We start from the raw sequence: 22,054 nt of genomic DNA, 5'->3' as shown, positions 1-22,054 counted from the left end.
GTTATGTCAGATAAAATCATTATCTCAGATAATACATATTTTACAAATTCTGAATTAAACCTTTCAATTTTTAGGACTTGAAGCTGTAAATATATGTAAAAATTACTTAAATAAAATGTAATTTTTGCATTATTAATTAATTTATTAAGGTAGTTTAGCACATATATTGTATAATAAATTATTTTATTAATAATCGCTAAACTGAAAAAAGAACTATTTGAAGTATCGTCATACGAGATAATAATCTGAGGATAAAACAAGCTGATTGTGAGATGATTGTATACTAAAAAAATAATCATCAGCAATGTGAAAAAATATGGAAATATAAGCGCGGTTGTACATATCTCTGCGTACTGCGACGAGTCCCCGTCATAGAAACGTGACGGAGGGGTTCATTGTGCGGGAGAGTGCTAATGCTATCGTGCCACTCACGAGGGTAGTTCACACAATGGCGCAAAAATATAAGTGACTTCTGCATAATTTTGAGCGAAGTGATCAATTAGTCACGAAATCTTCTATATCTCGTATTAAATATTACTCATTAACGTGCAATTGAATCGCAGAATCGCTTTAAAAGCCAAGACTAATTGAGACTATATACATATATAATTCCAATAAAAAATGACCACCTTTAATAGATTTTGAATATGTGTGTGTGAATGCGTAATTAATTAAATTCTCTATCAAAGCGCAAAGAAATTTTATATCAATATTTAAGGAATATGATAAAAATAACTTTTAATAGTTTTTAACAAATGCAATAATTATATTTATTTATGACAAAAATTAATAATATTGGAGGTGAGAAATTATGACGATGTCATAGTGAATAATTGTTAACCGAAACGCAATATGCGAAGGGCGCGGTGTGGAAGCACTCAAGCAAGGTTTCTTTTGTTTGCTACCTCTTCGTGCACAATACGAAAAATTCTAAGAGGGTAGCAAGGAGCTCTTCGTGCATCCCTCACAAGAGACAATAATGTCGCGCGCATTTCCACTTTTCTTGATCTCATCTGCTTTCTCGTAGGGCTTTGTTAGGAGAATTTCTCGATAGTCATGCCGAGCTATCCGTTTATGTATGACTATACAGAGTATTGCACGCCAAAACGAGAGCATTAGAATAGTAAATATAAATGCACAATTTAAAAAGGGAAATACATTTTTCGAATTTTTTTGTCAGCGAAATTGTCTGTTTTATTCCATTTACTTAAGAAAATTTTTATCATTTAAAATTTAAACGGATAAACATTATTTTACCGAGAATTCTTTTACAAAACATTTTTATACGTTTTCCTTAGTGTTCAGTTTTAAATAAACTTAAATGTCAAATGAAAGGATTTAATAAAAATTTAAAAAAATTATGTAAGAAACAGGACAATAGTGCGAATTAAAAAAAGAAAAATATTTAACTCCGCAAAATATTTCCATTTTTTTAAATTTTATTATTTGCATTATATTATAATTTATAACATTATGTGTGTACACAACTTAAATAAATTTTTGATTCTTCTTCTTTAATCTAATATTTTGTTTATATATATTTTTAAATTTTATTGTTATATTTACTTTTATATTTGTTTTGTTACGTTTCTTGCTTATATACGGACTGCTTATATACAGAATAATATTAATTATAATAGCAAATATTACAATATATACATCTCGCTACTTGAAGAAAAAACTACTGACACGTTAACATGCAATAAAAATGCATAACAAAACTCACCGGAATGTAGCCATCAGGTTGAATCCTTTTATCGTCTCTGAAAAGAGAAAAATATTAAATGATTTACGCAGCTATTAAATTATATGTATATGTATAATAGATATACAATATGCAATTTATCCATTAAACTGTTTTATATTTTTTTTATAAAACGTACCGATTTCTTCGTTGAATTACTGGTGTTTTTGGCGTGCTATCATGAATAATCACCTGAGTTACGTCTATTTCTTCACACTCTGAATTGTCTTCGGAAGAGTCTGCAATAATACATACAATATTTACATTAAAATATTCTAACATACATCTTTCTATATATAAAACTTTATTTATTTACTTTTATTTACGTTACCCCCACATAACAAACTCAAAAATATAAAAAAGTTAATAAAATTTTATTAATAAAACTATAGTTAAACTTTACTACTTATGCATATGGAAATATTATAAATTTTAGTTAAGTATTATGAATACATCATTCCAAATTGCTTTACGCATATTTTTCACATAGATTTTAATTCTCCATAGATTCTCGTTTCCAAACAATGCGTCGACAATTTATCTTTTTGTCCGCCAATTAAAAGAAAGAATATTACACAACAAATTTCAATTGTTCATTTTCGGATTCACTTTGTTGAGCTCCATGCGATACATCGGATAATCCGACTGATATTATGTAAACTAGGTACGATAGTATCGATCGCTAAATGACGCTAAATTCATTCCAGTCTCACCCTCTTCGACGCGTTCCTGTTTATGAATACGGGAGAGAACAGGGCTGTGGCACAGGACAGCTGTATCGCCGAGCACGTGATCGATGTCAGTATTCTTGCCAATAAATAACGGCAACGTAGAAGGTCGTTTCCGGGGTGGCAATCTTCGGGGTGCCGGTTTCACATTGTCGTAAGGAGATTTTCGTCCTCCATAATTGTCCGGCGGATCAGGTGGATTCTCTACCTGCAACAGGGATAACTAACTCAAATACCCTATGGTAATCCTTTTGCCCTCTCATATTATTGATTGTTTCTTTTTTGGAAAATATGCTTGAAAATAATACTATAATGTTGGTATAGATAACATTGTTAAATTAATATGATTATTAACAAATAATAATGAAGAAAGAAAAAAAAGAGAGTAAAGGAATAAGGCAAAATTCAATATAGTTAGCTATTTTTATTATGCGATTGATTATCCACATTTGTCAACTGTTTTATTTTCGAATATTTTAAATTTTATTACTCAAAATATTGCTCAATATATTTTAAAGAATTTAATTGTTTAGAAATTGATTATGAGGAAATAATAAAAAAAATATTAATATCTTTTATTTTTCTTATTTTAGTAATTTGCATCGTATGTAATAAATTTTATCAATATAGGCTTCGTAAATTTATCCGTCTTTTATTTGGATCATTCTTTCACAATTAGAGTGATTCATTAAATTGTATAAAATCATTATCAGCCTGACGTATGAGACCAAACATTACGTAATATGATGATCAGATTTACCCCTTCTGGACTAGCACGATCTCCCAAGGGCTCGGATGGTGGCGGCGGAAATTCGATAGGAAATCTAGAGAGGCTTCTCTTGACACACGTCTCAGGTTCAGGGTTAACGCCGATATCGATCTTCTCGTATGACTCGGAGGAGTCGGAAGTGCTGTTGGAAATTTCCACGGGAATTCTGACGACCCCGTCAGGAACGTTGGAGGAGCTGTCCATCCACCATGCCTTCTCCCCGGATTCGACATGTCGGATTTTCTTAAGCGGTTTCGAAGAGTAAAGGCTCTCGTTATCGACAGGGTTGTCGGTACTTTGACTATCGGCAGACGCCACCGGGATGACCTCGATGCCCTCCGGAACGTTCTCGGGGTCGTCACTCATCCACCACGCTCGTTCGCCGGACTGCTGATGCCTGATGCGATTTCGTCGATCAACTGATCGAATACTGCCTCGACTGGAACCCCGTTTCGAAATAGGGGATACCGGCGAGGGTGATTTTTTCGCTTCTTCCGCTGCAACGTCGTCCAACCACCAGGCATATTCTTCTGATCCTTGTCGCCAAATTCTGAGTTTATATTTTCCTAGCAACACACGTAAGAAATAAGATAACAGTCGCAAGGATTAAATAGCGCTTTCTGAATTAAAAAGACTGAAAATTATAATTTATAAAAAATTAATTAATTAAACGTTAGTAATCAAATATATAAAATCTGCCGTTAATTAACGTTTTTATGTATTTAAATACGTATAAATGTTATTATGTTATAATGATCTGTTCTTCTTGAATTAAAGTAATAATAGTTTATATTCTCAAAATAATAATAATAATTTGTACTTTTATTGTGCAAGTGACTTCACAAAATGTGAATATAAACTAAGCACACAGCATTATATATATTATATAATATTTAAATGTATTACACATATGTTTATACTAAATATATGTATATGTATATGCAGTATATTAAAAGATTAACTTACCATCATCCGGTAAGGCTGTGCTGATTGTTGTTTCCTGACTAACATCATTATTCCATGGACTAGCCCTTTGAATCCCCTCGGGAATGTTATCGGAATTTGGATCCAACCACCATGGTTTTTCGTCCGAAGACTGACGCTGAATCTTCATATTATTTCTTCTTATTCCGTCGCTTTTCTGAGAATTACTGAAACTAGGACCTTTCGACAGATTCTGACTGACTGATCTCGAAGATGATAGCGGCTGTCCTGACTTGTTACTGGCTTCGTGGTTTTCCTCAAAGGAGTCAACCCAACCATCTGATTTACTTGTATCATCGGAATCTTGATTCTTGTTCTTAAAGAAATTCGTCATTGGCGCCAGCGCTCTCATCAGAAAGGACTTGGCCTCTTCCGTCTTCGCAGAACGATCACTCTTAGATCTTGGACTAGATGGTGGCCTAGGTGGTTTCTCCGTCATCATTGACATATCATCGGCCGACGACGCCAATACGCTCGTTCTCGACGATCCCGCACTGATTTTACCTTTTACTTCGCGCGCGGGCGATTCTGACGTTCTTTTTCTTCTCTGTCTCGAACCCGTCTTGTCCATACGATCGTCATCATCCTCGCTGCTGGAGGAATTCGCAGAGGTCGACTGACTATTGCTGGAACTGAATGTCCCGGATGGCCTCTTTTTCGTTCCGCAAGGTGACTTTGACCCGCTTTTCGTTTCTTCCCATTTCGGTGAACTATTCGAGCCGTTCCTCCCAAGCATTGGCTTCGATTCTCCCGACGGAGTCCTGAACCTCGATCGACCGGACTTCGTTGAGGTCAAGGATCCCGAAGAAACTGCCTGGGGAACATGCCGTTCCGATGCCGTTTCGAAATCCTGAGCGCTGACGGAAATGTTTCTTTGACTTTTCTTTCTTCTCGCGTACTTGGAGCACGACAAGTCACCGATCTCCATGTTCAAGGTCGACTTGCGGAAGTCCTTGTTCACGTACTTCGTTGCCACGGTACACTTCGGCGTGGCGGCGGTCGTAGTATCATTTTTCGGCACAGGTGGTTTGCCGCGCGCGTCCGGCGAACCGCCTTGTCGTAGATTCACTGACGGCAGGATCGAACCGGCCGATGATTTCCCGGACGATGGCGGCGTTGTCGTTTTTATTTTTATACCCTGACTCGTCACCGAACTAGCTGACGATGATTTCGATCTGCCAATTGGCATGCTTACAGAAGATCCGTCTGACGAGCCGGTTCGCGTCATTTGACGCGTCGTATTCTTCGTCGATACGTTCCGAATCTGCGATGTCGATGCCGAGCGACTTTGCGAAGAACCGCTTTTAATGAAAAATATTAATTAACTCAAGAGCACATTTAACCTTTTAGTCTTTTTCAGTTAAGTCTTTTTAAAGATTATAGATTTTTTTCTATCTTTTACATTAAATATAATAAGTAATAACAGATATGCTGCACAGTTCTTGCACAATTTAGTATAATTTGTACAAAATTATTTCCGAAAATTTATATATATTTTATAAAGTATTTTTTGCCAAAAGTTTTATTTATTAAACATTAAAAATTAGCCTCTCTCTAAAGTTTATCTTCTAAACTTGAAATATTAGATAATGTAATTTATTAAAATGCAATGCATTCGGATAAGTTGCAATTGATTTTGTTATGTTCTTTATTTGCATTATGTAGGTATATCCAATAAATTACTTTACTAGAAAACAAATTTACGTACCTCGATGTCGAATCTTTTCTTTGCGAAACATCACGCTTTTGAGAAATAATTTTTTCATTTTGGTCTTGACAATGCCCTTCGACAATTCGAAGAGACTCTCCGGTTCTAGAAGAGGAGCTGGCATCCGATTTCGGAGTGGATCCTCTTCTTTCGCTGTATGCATCGGATTTCGATGATGTTATTTCAGTCTTCGAAGAACATTTAGGAATTTTTACATCGTTCTTTGAAGAAGTACGTTCCAGTCGCGGAATGGACGGTCTTCTTTGGTTATAATCGTCACATCTCGATGCATCCTGCGAATCCTGCGTTGAATCTTCTCTGCGATAAAATGCAAGATTCTGATTGGAGCTTCTTAAATTACTTAAATTACTGTTTCCGTGTGTTTCAATCTTTCGTACACTACAGCAACATCGTTTGCTACCGTGAATTCTGTCTTCTTTATTTACGCAATGAATATTTTGACCGCTTGACGATGTCTTCGAGTCATTGGACGCTGTCTCGTCGTTAGTTGTTGTGCAATTCAAACCGAGAAGTTTCTCATTTTGACTTTTAGTATCTGTACCACAAATTTCTCTGGCAGAAGATTCACTTTTCGTAGTTGCTGATGCTTCATTTGTTCTCGTATACGCGAAATTGTTAAGTCTACTAGAAGAGCCCGCATTAGTAAATCCTCTGGACGAATATATAGATGGACTTCCAGCTGATGATGCACCTGAGTATTTATCCAAGTACGTCGACCAGGGTGCACCAGGTACTCTATTGCTGCCATACCTCGAGAATCTTGATGTTTCTTCCATTTGATCACACTGTACCTCTTCATCCACAGTATCCGGCAATTTTCGAAATCTAATCACTTCTTTTTGATGAACAACATTGATCTCCGCTCGCCTGTTTCTGACATAGGACGAAGAAGCTGGAGGTGTCGGTGAAGTACTTCTTGTCACCACCGTTAGCGTCACAAACTCGTTGTCCGGAAGTTTATTGTTAGTTTCGTTCTCTTCTATACGGTTTGTAATTTTTGACAACTCGTGGTGACCATCTTTGTCAGATTTTGCAGTAAGCCTTGACTCTTCCTCTTCTTCTTCTTTTTCTTTTTTCTGATTAATCGATTTACTGTTCAAATTTCGAAATCTTTCTTCTGCGGGATAGTTTACACTTGTGGACACTCGTTCGTTGCCACTTCGCGATGAAAGAAATCGCGAGCCAGCTGTCGAGCCAAATCTCGTCGAGATTGTAGCCGAGCTCGATTCGGACGTGCCTATAAAAAGTGTAGAAAGTTCTTATAACATTAGTTGTTTATTTGCACAAGATTCGAAACGTATATAAGAATACTCTAATGATTAAGAATTTTAAATAATTGTAGAACAGCACAAAGCACTATTCATTATCAGGATTTGGCGTAATTAAATATACTTTTAAAGTTTATGTTGAATTATAAAGTTTTGTAAAGATAATTTTGAAAACATATTTTAATTAAAAAATTCTATATTTTAGATTTATAAATGTATAAGTAATAATAATAATAATAAATATTTAAAGAAAATATTTTTTTAAATATTTTTTAATTTATTATATAATACATAATAAAATAGTCGCACTTACTAGGCGAAGCAGCTGAACGACCGTAAGACGGCGCTCTTGAATAGACCCTGTAGGAATTCGTTTTTCCGACACTGACTTCCGGACTGGGCTCGCGCGATGTTTTTCCGGAATTGGAACGTAATCCTCTGTAGGAGACTGGCGGATGGTCCTTCTTTTCGATTCTACCATCGTTGCCGTAACTTCGGGCGAAACTCGATCCGGGATATGTGCTGGATCCGTACCTCGATATTCCTTCGGGCTCTCTGCTCTTTTCCCGCGAAGCCGGTCGGTTATATCTGTCCAACACGGAAGACGGCCTCTCCGATGTTTTGCCAGCTGAGAACGAGTACTTCTCAAGGAGAGACGACCTACTATCAGATAGCGGACTTTTCGCCCTCACGTCTTCGGACGACGATCTTCCGGGATGCAGTCGACTTTTATCGGTGTCTTTAGTGCCTATATGATAATTTAAGAAAAATTGTGACGTTACTTTTTTTGTAAAAATAATATATCAATATATGCATTTTGTTATTACATTGCTAATTGTAATCACTTATTTATAGAGATAAGTCTATAGTGTCTATACAATAGACTGCTGACACACTAACACATAATATTGGATAATCAAAGTATTGTATAATGCTAATATTGCAAACAAACTTATAATTTATTTATTAATTATTGTTTCTATATATATGATTTCTAGAACAAGTATGCAGAGGAATTATGTATAACTCGTGATACATACAGCGAAATGAATGTAGAGATTATTATAAGTAAAATTATTTAAAAGAAAATATAAACTAAATGTTTTACAAAATATATTCATCATCTAAATTTAATATAATTTATAAATAGACGATTTTATTTATAACACCATATTAAAACAAAAAAATTAAGAAACAATATTAAATATAAATAAGTTTCTGGATATAAGTGTTATAATATACATATACATTTCCTTTAGATTACATCAATAATAAATATATAAATAGTATAGAATATCAATGCAAAATATTGCAAACGAACAAACATCTCACATGAATATTTGAATGCCGGTTTTTCCTCGAATTTATCTTTTTTAAGAAAAGTGCCTCCAAAACCAGCAAGCGCCCGTTTCTTGGCAATAGCTCGAGCAGAACTCGATCCGACTCCGGAATAACTGCTTCTACAGCTTGGCAGGTTACTTCCACCGGAAGCATTCCTGCCGAATGTGCTAGCGATGCCGACGCCGGTTCTGCTTCGATAACCTCCTACATCACCCTGTAATCAGAAATGAAAGGCATATACTGCACAACTTTTTGATTATTTTGGTTTTTTAAATAAAATTATGTAGCTTGTATTATCAGAGTTATAAATAAATCGTTAATTTATATAGCTAAACTGTTAAAATATTATCTTAAAAATATAATTTTATTTAAAAAGTTTCTAAAATGTTATTTAAACAATATTTACGTATTTATTGCAATGTTGTATAAATAAATTGTTTAAATTATATATATTATTGATATCTCGCGAGATACATTATTGATCATTACGGTGACAAGATTTATCAGTCACTTCTTGCATTTACAGTAACGAGAAGGGGTCGGACGTTAAGCCAATAAGACACTCACAAAAAATAAGGCTGTGTGGGTGTTCCAGGATATTAAAGATAATGAGGATAATACGGATAATGCGTAGTTTGCATTACCGAGAAGACGCATCTGATGAATGTCTTCATCAAGAACCTTTTTGCTCGATAAATAAAAATAAATCTAATCTAATGTATCATTACTCGTAAAACAATATAAATATAAATACAACCTGAATTTTACCTCAAGTTTCTCAGTATTATTACCTACTATTATAAAATGCTATAATTGTCATTTGAATTTGGTTCATTCATTTGAAGACCAAAAAGACAATATCAAATAAAAAACAATTTATGCAAAGCTTCAATTTCCATAACTACGTATTGAAACGATTAAGTTATTATTAATTTATTTTATTCCCTAGTTTATCAAAAACTTTTTATATCATTGATTATTTAAATATCTAGCTGGAAATAAAATACTGATAAAAAGGAAGAAATTATAAGAGAACAGTAAATTATTTCTGCGATATTTAAAACAGATTATTAAATACATTATTTGAAGATGTGTGTGTATGAAAATAAAAAATAATAATTCGTAATTAATATAAGCTTGGCAAAATGCCCTCAATCTCAAAATAGGTAGATCGACCTGGCAGAGAGTAATAACCTTTGCATTCAACGGGTGGCGCAAATAAAGGCCTATATTTCGTCAAAAGCTAAACTGAATTGTAAATATATGGAATTCTGTATTTTTTAAATTACATTCGTTATATTTTTATCACGAGCAGTGCAGCAAATAATTGTTTCCGGTTTCAATTTCATTTTAAACTAAGTTGAAAATAGCAAAAACCCGCGATAATGCACTTTTAGAGAAACTTCCGACTTGTTTTCCGAACTGGGTCTTCTAAAAAGACTGTTCATTATTATGCTAATGATATTCGGTGATATAATAGAATTACGACAGTCGTTCCTTAAGACCGCCAAAGCAAGTCCTTCGAGCGGAAGCACTGCGCGACGTCGGAAACGCGATAAGTCCTTTCATCACGTTATATCTAACCCCATTATCACGTTTACGCGGATTTAAGAGGTAACTTGTTTCTTTTAGAACAAAGAACAATAGAACTTACCCGTTATACTCTCCCTTTATCTCTTTATTGATGAGATTGAGAATTTTCACGAGAAAATGTTGCAAACATGCATGACTTTTTATCTATTGCGTTTTCGTATTTATTTATAAAAATTTAAACCAAAATAACAATTCGCGGAAGATACAATATCTATTATTTTTTTTAAATAACTGTTGCACCGTTGAAATAGAACAATACTGTAAAAATATATTCAGTACATCGATCACTATTTTTTGAAATATAAATTACAAAAATAACTTTATAGTCATTTTTGGCTATTATTAAAGAAATTATTTTTACAAAAAAATGCATAATAATTTTATTATTTTTTATATATAAATGACATATTTTTTAAACATATCTAACTTGTCAAAGAGAGTCAATAATAATAAACAAAACGGAACCGTTATAATATATAATCAATTAAGGAGAAAAACACCATTTACGGTCCGGAGTCCGGACTGGATCTTGGTAGTCTAATAATGATGTGATGTGAATACTTTTTTTTCAAAATTTAACCGATTTTTTATCAGTCTTTAAAATACAACTCTTTTGTTGAAACAATAAATCAATATAGGTACTTAAATTGATAAATCAATTTAAATGTTAAATAAGCATCCTTATAAAATCATTGTAAAGAATTTATCGCGAGAAATATTATCCCAGCCAGGGTTTGAACACAGACCTCTTTGGAAAAAGAGTTAATATATTTGTAAGATATAAAATATGTGTACTTTTATACATATATTACATGCTTTAGTCATATATTACACGCTTTAAGGATCGACTGTTTATGGAAGAATTTTAACAGAAATATAAAACGCGCATTAACGCCGGCGTCCGTTTATGCAGAGACTTTTACGCTGTATACGCGATGGAAACTGTACCGCGTTGCAAAATCTGCGTTCGACCATTGTGCATCAGAAATATACGTCACGAAATATCCGTCTACACTCGCGGCTCGAAAATATCCGAGTTTACGTGAATACAAGCGCGAAAGGAACGGCTGTTCAGCCATCTGGAAGCCCGACGCGATATCACAGCACCATCGTCGCACACGGACGAGTACGTAAAAATAATATACGCGCGCAATTGCATATTACATGAAATATATGTCGCGATATGTTTTGATATTTGCATTTACTTCTATCCATATGTACAGTATTGATCGTTAAATGTTATCATTCTTGCACGTTATACCTTCTCGTCTCGACTCGAGAGTCAAGTCAGAATATATTTTCACGAAGAGTTAAAAAGGAGATATTTTTCGCATTTTTATTTCCTTACCGTAAAATTGAAATTTAAATAATATTTGCATATGTTTTGTAAAACAAAAGTAAATATAAATAAAATATCAAAAATAGTAAAATAGAAAAAGCCACCCCATCAGTGTACTAGAAAAACGTTAGATAGAGTATTTGTATAAAATAAACAATTAAATCTGCACGTTTAACAAATATGTAAAATAGATCATATCTAAAGATTGTTAATTACGCTCTTTCATTATTTTTAATTAAATTTAATTGATTTTTTGTTTCTAAAAATTTTGAAAAAAATGTTTGCGTATGTTTATTTGAAAAATAACGCTTTATATTTCAAATATTTTTAATATAGAATATAGATTACCATACAAATACAGCTGTTTTGTCTAATTAATTGCTTAAAGAAATTGAACCAAAAAGTCAGATTTTTGAAAAATATTATATATATGTTATATAATAATATTAGATATATATTATATTATATTATTTATTTATTTGAATAAGATGTAAATATAAATGCAATGTAATTCAATTTTAGTAAGATGTTTAAAGCTGTTCTTACGCTGCTTTGAACATAAATGGCTCAAATATGTGAGCATGTGAGCTATATGAATGTCTTTTCTTCCCGTGACTTAGCACGTTGATGCTTCAAGTGCTGCACTTGTTTAAAAGAAGTATTCAGGCTTACGAAAGACTAAACGTTTTATTCGCGATGATTCGGTACATTCTCAATGACACTGATGAGGATGTGGGCGACCGATGCATCGTGGTATCAGCTTGAGGGGAGACCAGATAATTGAAGAGTGTCAGCCTGATTTAACCTCCGGCGACTCGGTGCATTATTATAATTTATGACGCACGACCAGCTGTCACGAGCTCGATAGGACGAAAATGTTGCTTAATTGTATTCTTAACTTCTATTCTTAAATAGAGTCGAATTGCCATTGATCTTTCTGGACTACCCGCTATAACTAATTAAAAAATTATTTGATACTCAATCATGGCCATTAAAATAATTTTATTTTTGATAAGATTTATTTTTTATATTGTTATACCGAATACTTGGATGGCAATTTTTATATGTTTTGGATTTAATTAAATTTAATATTGTTCTAACATAATTATATCGATATTAGCTATTTTTACTAATTAATTTGCAGCTTTACAATTATCTTATGAATTATTTAATAGAGAAAGCTGACTTCCACCATAAGAGAACATGTAGTTTTCATTATAGTTATCGTACGAGAAAGCAAATTAGGTTGCTGTTCACGACGGTCTGTTATTTTACGATTCGCACATTGGGCACACGCCAAGATTTTTGGCACGTCACGATGTGAATCGAGGAAGCGATTTCAGGGAGCCTCGCCACACGTGCAAACACGTGATGCTTTTAGAAACGACATTTTAAAAGTAAATTTTACATGATAGTCATGATACCAACTTTTTCGACGAAAAGATTATCGACTTTTTAACGTTAATTAAATTATATGTTACATTCTGACATTTTAAAATTATACCTATGCTTATTATATATTTTACGTTAAATTCGACATTCGACTGTGTTAGTACAAATGGATAAATTTCCATCATTCGTTTCATAATCAGGAAAACAAAATATATTCGTATAATACTGTGACAAAATTATAAACAGATTTTTTTAACAGATAATAAAATTAAATTATGTTATGGGGGAATATAAGAACCACGTGTCTATGTTATTTAAATAACGTAGAGACTATCAAGTTATTAAAATATTAATAAATAAAACATTACAAACATTTATAATACACATACAAATACAAAAATAAACAATAAAAACATTAAATTATTAAATTGTGTGTATTTTATTTTAGTAGTTAACTTTACGCAAAGCTATACAGATATGCTATTACTTTACTATATTGATTTTAAGTAAGCTTGATACGCAAGAAAGTACATTCAGTTCTATTTTTATTTATATTATTATTTATTATATAACCACAATATGTTTTTCTCAAATATAAGATGAAAACAGTTAATTCTGATATCAACATTTCTGTTAATGTTCACTGACAATTTCCTCAAGTAAATTTCTCAAAAACAAAAGACCAAATACAAATTTAAGATTCGAAAAATAATAATTTATCGCGTTGTGACTGTCTGTAGAAATTTGGCTTTGGAGTTTGGCAAATTATTTATACAATAAGATATAATCCTTATGTGAGATAATACCGAAACTTAAATTTTTCTTGAAATCTTAGCAGCGGTTAGAAAAAATGCCCTACAAAAAGATTTCTTTCGCGGATAGAGTACAGATTGGAAAATGTCAGAGTATGGGGTTCTGACGAGCAAACTGGACGGCTTGCCGTGTAATTGGAAAACTTTTGGCACCGTGTAAACTGCCGGAAGTTTTGTGGCTGAAACTCTTCGATCCGGTTTCAAAGACGGTAAACTTCTCAATGGCGTTACGAGCCGATAAATCGTTCATCATTACATTGTCGTTGCTGGATTGTGTCGTCGATACTACGAAGTATCGATCGTTCGTCTTGTTTTAACGTTTCGCAAGATCTATGATGTTCGAGCGAATTGCAATTCTACGAAGCAATAATACGTTATCGTGTGTCAATAGGTATGTATAACGCTGAATATATATTGTTTTTTTTTCTACGAATACGCTTATTGATTGTAAGCTATATAATCTTTAGCTTGGCATAAGAGAGTCATAAAATACAATATCTTTGTGAAACATAATTTTTTTATATTAAGAAGATTTTTTTAAATATAGATTATTAAATATATAAATATTATTAAAAGATCTAATATTACTATATATGTTGTATCACAAGAGAGCTAACAAATGGATAAATATCCATAATTCGCTCTTTCATCATTCATTCCATCTTCATAATCGGGAAAACAAAACATATTCATATGTATAATATATACTGTGACAAAATTATAAACAGATTTTTACACAGATAACAAAATTAAATTATGCTACGAAAATGAAGACCATATCTATTCTTTAAATTTAAAAGAACTTAATGTTAGTATTATATGAAGTATATATATATATATACATCAATTTTTTTTAACATTAAAAACTATTTGGATTTAGTCGCACAAATTTATGACAAAACGGTAGCTGCAATAGATTAGTCAAGTAATAAACATAAAACCTGGAAAATGATTGCAATTTACAATCTCACGCGGAAGTGAACCGGCTGCAATTTCAGCGATGTCTCGCAAATTGAATCTAACACCGACGAATAGATCATAAATTTTTCCAGCCACACGCAGACGAGTTAACCTGTTCCATCAAACGGACGTATCATTCCTGCATGCGTGAAATGCATAATTTTTTATATCTCTCTGTCACCGTATATAACTGTGGCAAATCGCTTTCGTAAAATGATATATCTCATCGTCATTGAAATAATATAGAAAAGTATTATAGATGAGACAGAAAAGCACATCAACTATATAGGCATGCATTATTATTTGCTACTATTTAACAGAATTCAATGTCTTTTATCAATAGTATAATTTATAAAAATATTTTTATTTGTAATTAACTATTATTTTTACGTTTAGTATATTGTTTGTCGTTCAGCAGTTATGCACTTTGCTAAAACTCTTGGAATATTTATTACTTTTAATTTTCCATATTTTCATAAAAGAAGATTAATTTTATATGTGAAAAAATTTCTCATTATTTAAGGTTTGAAACCATTATGTGTGACTTTTGTTGAAAATTAGCGTTATTTCAAAATAATCACTGATCACGCTGAGTTAAGTGTGTGACTTTTTTTGAAAATTGTAGTGTTAATTCAAAATAATCACTGATCACGCTGAGTTAAGGATTTCTCACAGAGAATTGCTGATGATTTTATTCTAGACGCAATGATTCTTCGCGTAACGAACCGTCGAATATTTGCAGATGCGCGCTTATCGATTTGGCTCGTCGACACTATGCACCGAGTGAACCTGCGCGGGGTGAAATTGGGTTCAATTCCGGCAATTGATCCACGAGATCAGCTGTGTTTGCCAACAACCTTGTTGCCTGACGCGACGCGTCGCGGCGTCGCTAACAAGGCGACGACGTCAAAACATCAACGACGTGCTAGTTCTGGTCTGGCACGATCCAGAAATACCCATTTTCGTTGGAAATTTGATAATATACGGGCAAATATTTCGACAGTTTCGGTTGTCGGCTGTCGGCTTTAATCAAATAGCTATTTGTATATTTATAATTGTAATATACGTAAATGGCGTAAAATACTAATCTAAACACCTTCGCAACAAGATATAGAGTAATATTGAGAATTTTGTGAGCTCTATCTATATGTGCTCGCTTAGATTAGAAGCACCTTTTAATCGTTGACACATTCTTGATTACATATATCATCAAGAAGTAGTAAAAAGTAAATGTTGATGTATTTATGCAACAAGAAGTTTATATTGATTTTAATTTTTATTTGCTGTTTCTCAATTTTTTAATATTAAAAAAAAAAACAAGTAAAAAATAAGCTAATACAATATACGTCTTTACTTTAAAAAAACTATAATTTTTAATAAGATCTATACCAATAAAATAACAAATATCTAATATAAAATATAACTCAATTAAGATATGATAATAGAAAAAAGAATTAACATTCATGAACGTAAAATTGTTCAGAGTTTTTTTTTTATAATAAATATAATATTTATATTTATTATAAAATTCATAGTTTTTTTATAATAAAACTTTTTCTTTATAATAAATATAAATTATAGTATTTTATTATAATTTTGCTCATGATTTTGTTTACAATTTCCATTCGCTTTATTATAAAACTAGAGATTCTTTATATGCTTTTAAATATGATCATTTACACTCCGTTAAAGCAATAAGTGGCAAAGCAATTTTCTACTTTAACGATGCCATTATGAATATAATATTCAAATCTCGATCCTCTCTTCGTTCCCTGTATCGTATGAAGTCAGCATCAGAGTAAACACGTGGTAGTTTTGGCACTACCGCGTTCACCGAGGCTTATGATTAATTCAATGCTTCAACCAGTTTCTCTCGTGCACGCCCGTCTTTTCTAATGTGTACATCTGACGGTTCCGTATACTCTTTCGAAATTCAGAAGCCGAAGTCCATCTACTTCCGTCGTCGCCTTGGTGAAAAAAGGGCAAAACCGTGTCTACGACGACGTTTAAATATAGCTGCGAGTTCTCAGTTATAACCATCCAAGCTCTCACTTTGCAGCATCCGCGTGCATATTTCTCCTTGCTGCGTTTTATCAACGACATGCAAGAGTTGTAAAAGCTCTCTGGTGTCTTTACAGAAAATGTTTTAAAGAAGATAGGAAAATATATGAATTTGATTATTAACATTCTATTTTAATTTCAAATTTTTTCATCTTTTTTCTATTAGCTAAAACTATAACTATAGCTTATCTCATGAGTTTGCAACCAACAACATTATAACAATATAAAAAGTAATTAATAACGTTAATGTTATAAAGTAGCATTGTAAAATAATTAATTGCATAATAATTATACATATTAAATTAATTTTTCAGTTCTATTATTGTACGTAATTCTCATTATTATTTAGTTGCAATTTGCTCTTTGCTTGTATTATAGCTCTTCATTGATTTATTTAATTTATAATTTAAAATATATAAAAAAATATCTACAATATTTTATAGAAAACTATTTTATATATTATAATTTTAATAAGATCACTTGTGATTTTAATACAAATGTTTCGCTAAACAATTTTAAAAAGTGTCTCGAGTATCTCTATTTATTTCTTATAAGCCTTTAAAGCAATTGTTTAATTTTCTGTTATACAGACGCCATCGTTATTTTTAAATATCTCTTAACGAAACGTCGTGAAAGCTAAATCCGGTGCGTAGCGAGAATCCATCTCCTTTTTTTTTCGAGAGGCTTCAAGTTGCGTAGCAATAAATATCGAGCTCTATTGCGACGCAAAGGCAAAAAGAGCACAAAGCGGATATAAAAGAAAGAGGAATGGTACGCTCGATTAAAAGCATTCACGCCATCGTTTGCAGCCGCTATTGCTCCGCCTGGAATATTCAAAGAAGCCGTTAAATCCCTTTCTCCGTTCAGTCTAGGCAGACTGTTCTGCCCTGCATCTTCGTTCAAACATTTAAATATATACGAAGTGTTTTAATCCATAAACGCTCTGCGTGCCCAAGGCAAATTATTAAGATAGATATGTTATTAATAACGAGTTATATATAATCTCAACGAGTTATGATCCCACTTCGGGCAAAGCCTTTTTTTGCCATTTTCGCCATGTTTAACAACTGTTTCCGTCTATTATTGATAATACAAAAAGCACCAAGTTGCAGACATCTTTTCTTATTTTATAGAACTTTCTTATTTAGAAAATATGTAATTCAAAATATTCCAAATAATATTATCATTTTGTAAGAACATATACAGTTAAAGATAATTTTTCGTATCTTCTCTTTAATTATTTTTTTATAATTAGTCATTTAACCGATATATATATATATATATAAGCTCGAAATCTAATATATCTGATGTTTCATCTAAAGCGCAAACATGTAAGTCTAAATTTAGTCATCAAGTGTCATCAAATGTGTCTCGTGTTGTTCATTTTAGGTGGACATTATTTTACACTGTTTCCGCGAAAAGATTGAAGAAGAACGTTTGGGATGATGAATCAACAGGGAGAAAGTCTTCATTTATTACGAACGAGCATATTGCTTATGTTTGTAGACAAATGAAAAAAAGTACGAAGAAAGTGACGTGAGAGGAATACTAAAAATGATCGCTGAATGCATATAGAGACTTTATTACATGCCAGCATGACGCTACTTGCACCGCAAAGAAAAATTCTTAAATATAATGACTTTAGACTCCCCGCTGTACTTAATTGATGTCATATATTAAATTCTATTGTGCATACACAATTTTTTATTGCATTCGGAATTTTTACTTGTCTTGTCAGTTTGCTTTAAAAAGAAAATTATCTTTATAAAGTTCCACATAAAATATACATAAATTATACAATATATTGTTATAAAAAGTTAAAAATGTAATGTAAAAAATATTTAAATATTTGACGTAAAATAAATGAGAAGATATGAAAACAAGGATTATAATGCAAGATAATATAAGTCGATTTACAAAGAGACTCAATTATAAAGAATCAAATTGACTTTTATTTTCTCAATACACATTATTACGCAATTTATTTGTTTCTCTATTTAAAATTTTAAGACGTTAGAATTATTTTATTTTTAATCTTTTTTACTGCAAAACATATTCTTTTTTTACTTCAAAAAAATTGTAAAGATACAAGTTAATCTATTACAATACTGCAGATATTAAGCTAATCTACTACAGTACAATATCCGTTTCTGAAAGCAGAAGTAATTCAAACCTGGGAGAAACAGGAATTGTCTACGACAAATTTCCTGTCTCACGTGATACATCGACGTATACTTCCGTTCGCGCGTTGCTCCAAGAGCTCCAGTCACCTGAAAGAACTCGAGAGGAAGACGGCCCTCCGGCCCAAGAGTATGCTCTCGCATCCAGGTCGCGTACAAAGATCCTTATTGGTCGACGACGGCAAACCTCATGAAGGCTCCGGGGATCTCTCAGGAGCTTTCAGGAGGGAGCTGTGCCCGTGCCTCGACGTGTCCTGTATCAAACTTGGCGCGAATGGCTCGTAAGACAAATCCCCTACGCAACATGGTACGGCTGAGTCGCGCGAGCCGCTTTGAAATTCGACACCCGATACATCACGTCGCCTTCCTTCAGCGTCGATCGCGAGCGTATATTCGAGGTAGAAGAAAGCTTTACACACGAATATGCACGCACGGGGCGCGGCGGGCAGACACCGTCTGGGAAAGACCCGGCTAATTTTGCTAGCCGCGCCACGTCGCCGCGCCGGGCGACCCACGGTGCTCCGATGCACGAAAATGTTTCTCGGAGGCATGCAACCGGGATTCGTATTTGGGCGGCGCTAACGAACGCTTCGACCTCCTTCGATAAATGATCGAGCTACGTCTCAGCTGCAGTGTGCCGCGTTTTCCGCCGACGAGCCGGCGTGATCGATCTTTTACGCCTGATGCGGCGTCTGATGTAGTCTGACACGAGCCGGACTATATCTACTGAATGCGTTGGATCTTCTTTTTCTAATCACGATGTATTTCTCATTGTAGTGAGGAAACATAAATCGTTTAGTTTCGAAATGTGATAACGTTCAAATATACATATTTCTGAATGATGAACGAAAAGTACCTAGATAATATTTTAATTTAAATAAACAAAAATTCTATCTATATATCCTTAATATATTGAGCTTTAAACTACTCTTATTTTTCAAATGAAATAAAGAAAACATTTATTTTAGTTTGTATCAAAATTAGAGATAACTATATAGTTTTGGAAATATTATATTATGACTTAAATTATCGCTTTATTTTAAAAATAATATTTATTTACATGACTTTCACAAAAGCTGAATATTAAAGTAGAAATCTAATAATTTAATCATATATTAGATATATCTATACAAACGCAAGTTGCTATGTTTCTATTTGGCTGCCGTTTTGTAGAATTTCATTTCCTGCGCGTTGAATTCTCCACTATACACAATGCAGCAAAGTCAAGCAGGCACAATTCTAACGAACATTCGTGATAAAGGAACGAATTTAATTACAAGCTTGCGAGATCTACGATGTTCACGTTGGAAACATTTACGGCATCGCGCCACTCCGACTGTAATTCCGAATTAAAAGTGAAAAACTCAACGCGTGGAAATGTAAATCAGTCCAGGCGACGGCCGTCATAATAATAAAAAAAATATTCCTATGGCTCGTGGCGATAATTCATAAACGTGAATACGCGAAACACGTGCGAATGTGCCGCGGAAAATTATGCGCCGTAATGCACAACCGCCGCACAACCCAACGAGTTATGTCGTTGCTTTAACGACTGAATAGATCAGCATCGTTGCTGTTTAGAAAGCTTTTCGACTTAGCGGTACTTCGCAAACACCCGGTTTGGTCCGCGGGTGGAATAAACGGGCGTGCGACCTGGACCTCTGCACGATAAAGTTAATGGACTTCATTTACATTGCGTAATTGCGACGAAAGCGGAGCCAGCACTCAAATTATACGCAAGGACCAACGACCAGAACCAACAGCAAAGGTGCCCTTTGAATATTTGGTATGCTTAATACACTCATTTACACCGTACACGTTTGTCGAGTACGCCACGGATTCGCGACGTTGAAGGTTAATCGACTATAGACATAATGTGTAAATATATTTCTGTCGCATTAAATTATCATAGAACCTTTAATTAAACATTAAACTATATAGCATACGAATTTTTTTTGTAATAAGCAAATTTATGTTACATGCTTTACTTACCTTTTTGTTATATGTTGGTTTATTATTTGTATATGTCTTAAGAAACTTATCTCAAAATATAATGCATGCATTTTTATCTCTAATCAACGTTCAATTAAAAATTTTTAAAAATATATAATAATAATAAACGACTAAAGAGAAGCATTAAACACAGATATTAAAATACAGAAATATCAAAACCCGGCGTATTTTTCTTAATGCAGGCTGCATACGGAATTATGTAGATGTGATATGTCAATGGAGTATATTAAAATTATTATCAATAATAGAGTTCTTGCGAGAATGCAAAAGAGATGCTGATACTTGACTAGATCTTATCTCTCAATATTACTTCGCATACGTTCGTATGCATAGATAGACCCAATTATCTATTTCAGCCGATATCCTCTCGCAATACGTTTCGACAAAAAGCCACGTGATCAAATATCGGCGTAAATTGCACGGATCGTCAAGAAGGATATTGATTTCATCGATCAAACGAAAATGTTTATTCCGATAAGTGCGTCATCGTGCTGTGCCAATATAGGAATTCGCATTTTTCGCACATGGCGAGCGAGCAATAAAGATATCCGAGGCAGAAAGTTGCATAGCTTTCAGCACGTTCGCATAGAATATTGCCAACGAATCTGCGGCAAGAATGAGCGAACCGATGCAGGGAATGGGATTCCACATAAAGCGAATATCTTGAGAAAAGATTTCGTTATCGATTCCTCAATTATTTCAACGTTGTTTTTCTCCGTGTCGTTACCGGTGAGTTAAAGATCTTCGGAACGCTAAGTCAAGCCGGTTTCCCCATCATCGCGAAGTCAATATACGAAGACCGCGAACTTACGTAGCTCCTGTACGATGCCATGATTCTAGACCCCTCAGAACTGCGACGGAACTTCAAGAGAAGAGAACAGGTCCCCGAAGCGTTTCCTGCAGCTGTCTTCACCAACCACCATCGAGTACAGAAGCATCCGCACCACCGTTACACGATTTACCGGCACCGGTCGCCCGAATGCGACAGGACGTTCGAGAGGAAGAGGGATCACAGTATCGATCAAGGCCACGAGTGTAGAACCGATCGATTATTACGAGAAAACAATCCTCCGCGACCTCGTAGGAGAGGAAAGTGGCGAGCGCTGCGAAGGCGCTTCGTTTCGAACGAAGCTCGGACCCT

At 33.7% G+C, this 22,054-nt stretch overlaps 1 protein-coding gene across 1 annotated transcript; it reads right to left on the bottom strand.

The window, feature by feature from the left end:
• Positions 1-1,870: 1,870 nt before the first annotated feature.
• Positions 1,871-22,054, bottom strand: LOC143895643 (uncharacterized). The gene is made up of 8 exons (XM_077402950.1): positions 21,725-22,054; positions 8,555-8,777; positions 7,536-7,970; positions 5,934-7,191; positions 4,208-5,526; positions 3,233-3,807; positions 2,458-2,680; positions 1,871-1,983 (listed from the first exon to the last, which is right to left on the bottom strand). Exons 1-8 carry the CDS (start codon positions 21,743-21,745, stop codon positions 1,871-1,873), a joined length of 4,167 nt encoding a protein of 1,388 aa, XP_077259076.1. The 5' UTR covers positions 21,746-22,054.

Source organism: Temnothorax americanus, unplaced genomic scaffold (genome assembly GCF_048541705.1).
Source record: "Temnothorax americanus isolate GAGA-0224 unplaced genomic scaffold, ASM4854170v1 Scaffold16, whole genome shotgun sequence".
Classification (NCBI taxonomy): Eukaryota; Metazoa; Arthropoda; class Insecta; order Hymenoptera; family Formicidae; genus Temnothorax; species Temnothorax americanus.
The sequence above is the reverse complement of the archived record's forward strand: the minus strand, read 5'-3'. Positions and strand labels throughout refer to the sequence as shown.

Excerpts from the sequence above, each read along its gene's own strand:
- LOC143895643 (XM_077402950.1), bottom strand. The coding sequence starts at position 21,745 with ATGGCATCGTACAGGAGCTAC. Across the intron at positions 7,192-7,535 it reads TCGTTCAGCTGCTTCGCCTA|GCACGTCCGAATCGAGCTCG; the intron begins GTAAGTGCGACT and ends CACTTTTTATAG. Across the intron at positions 5,527-5,933 it reads AGAAAAGATTCGACATCGAG|CGGTTCTTCGCAAAGTCGCT; the intron begins GTACGTAAATTT and ends TTTCATTAAAAG.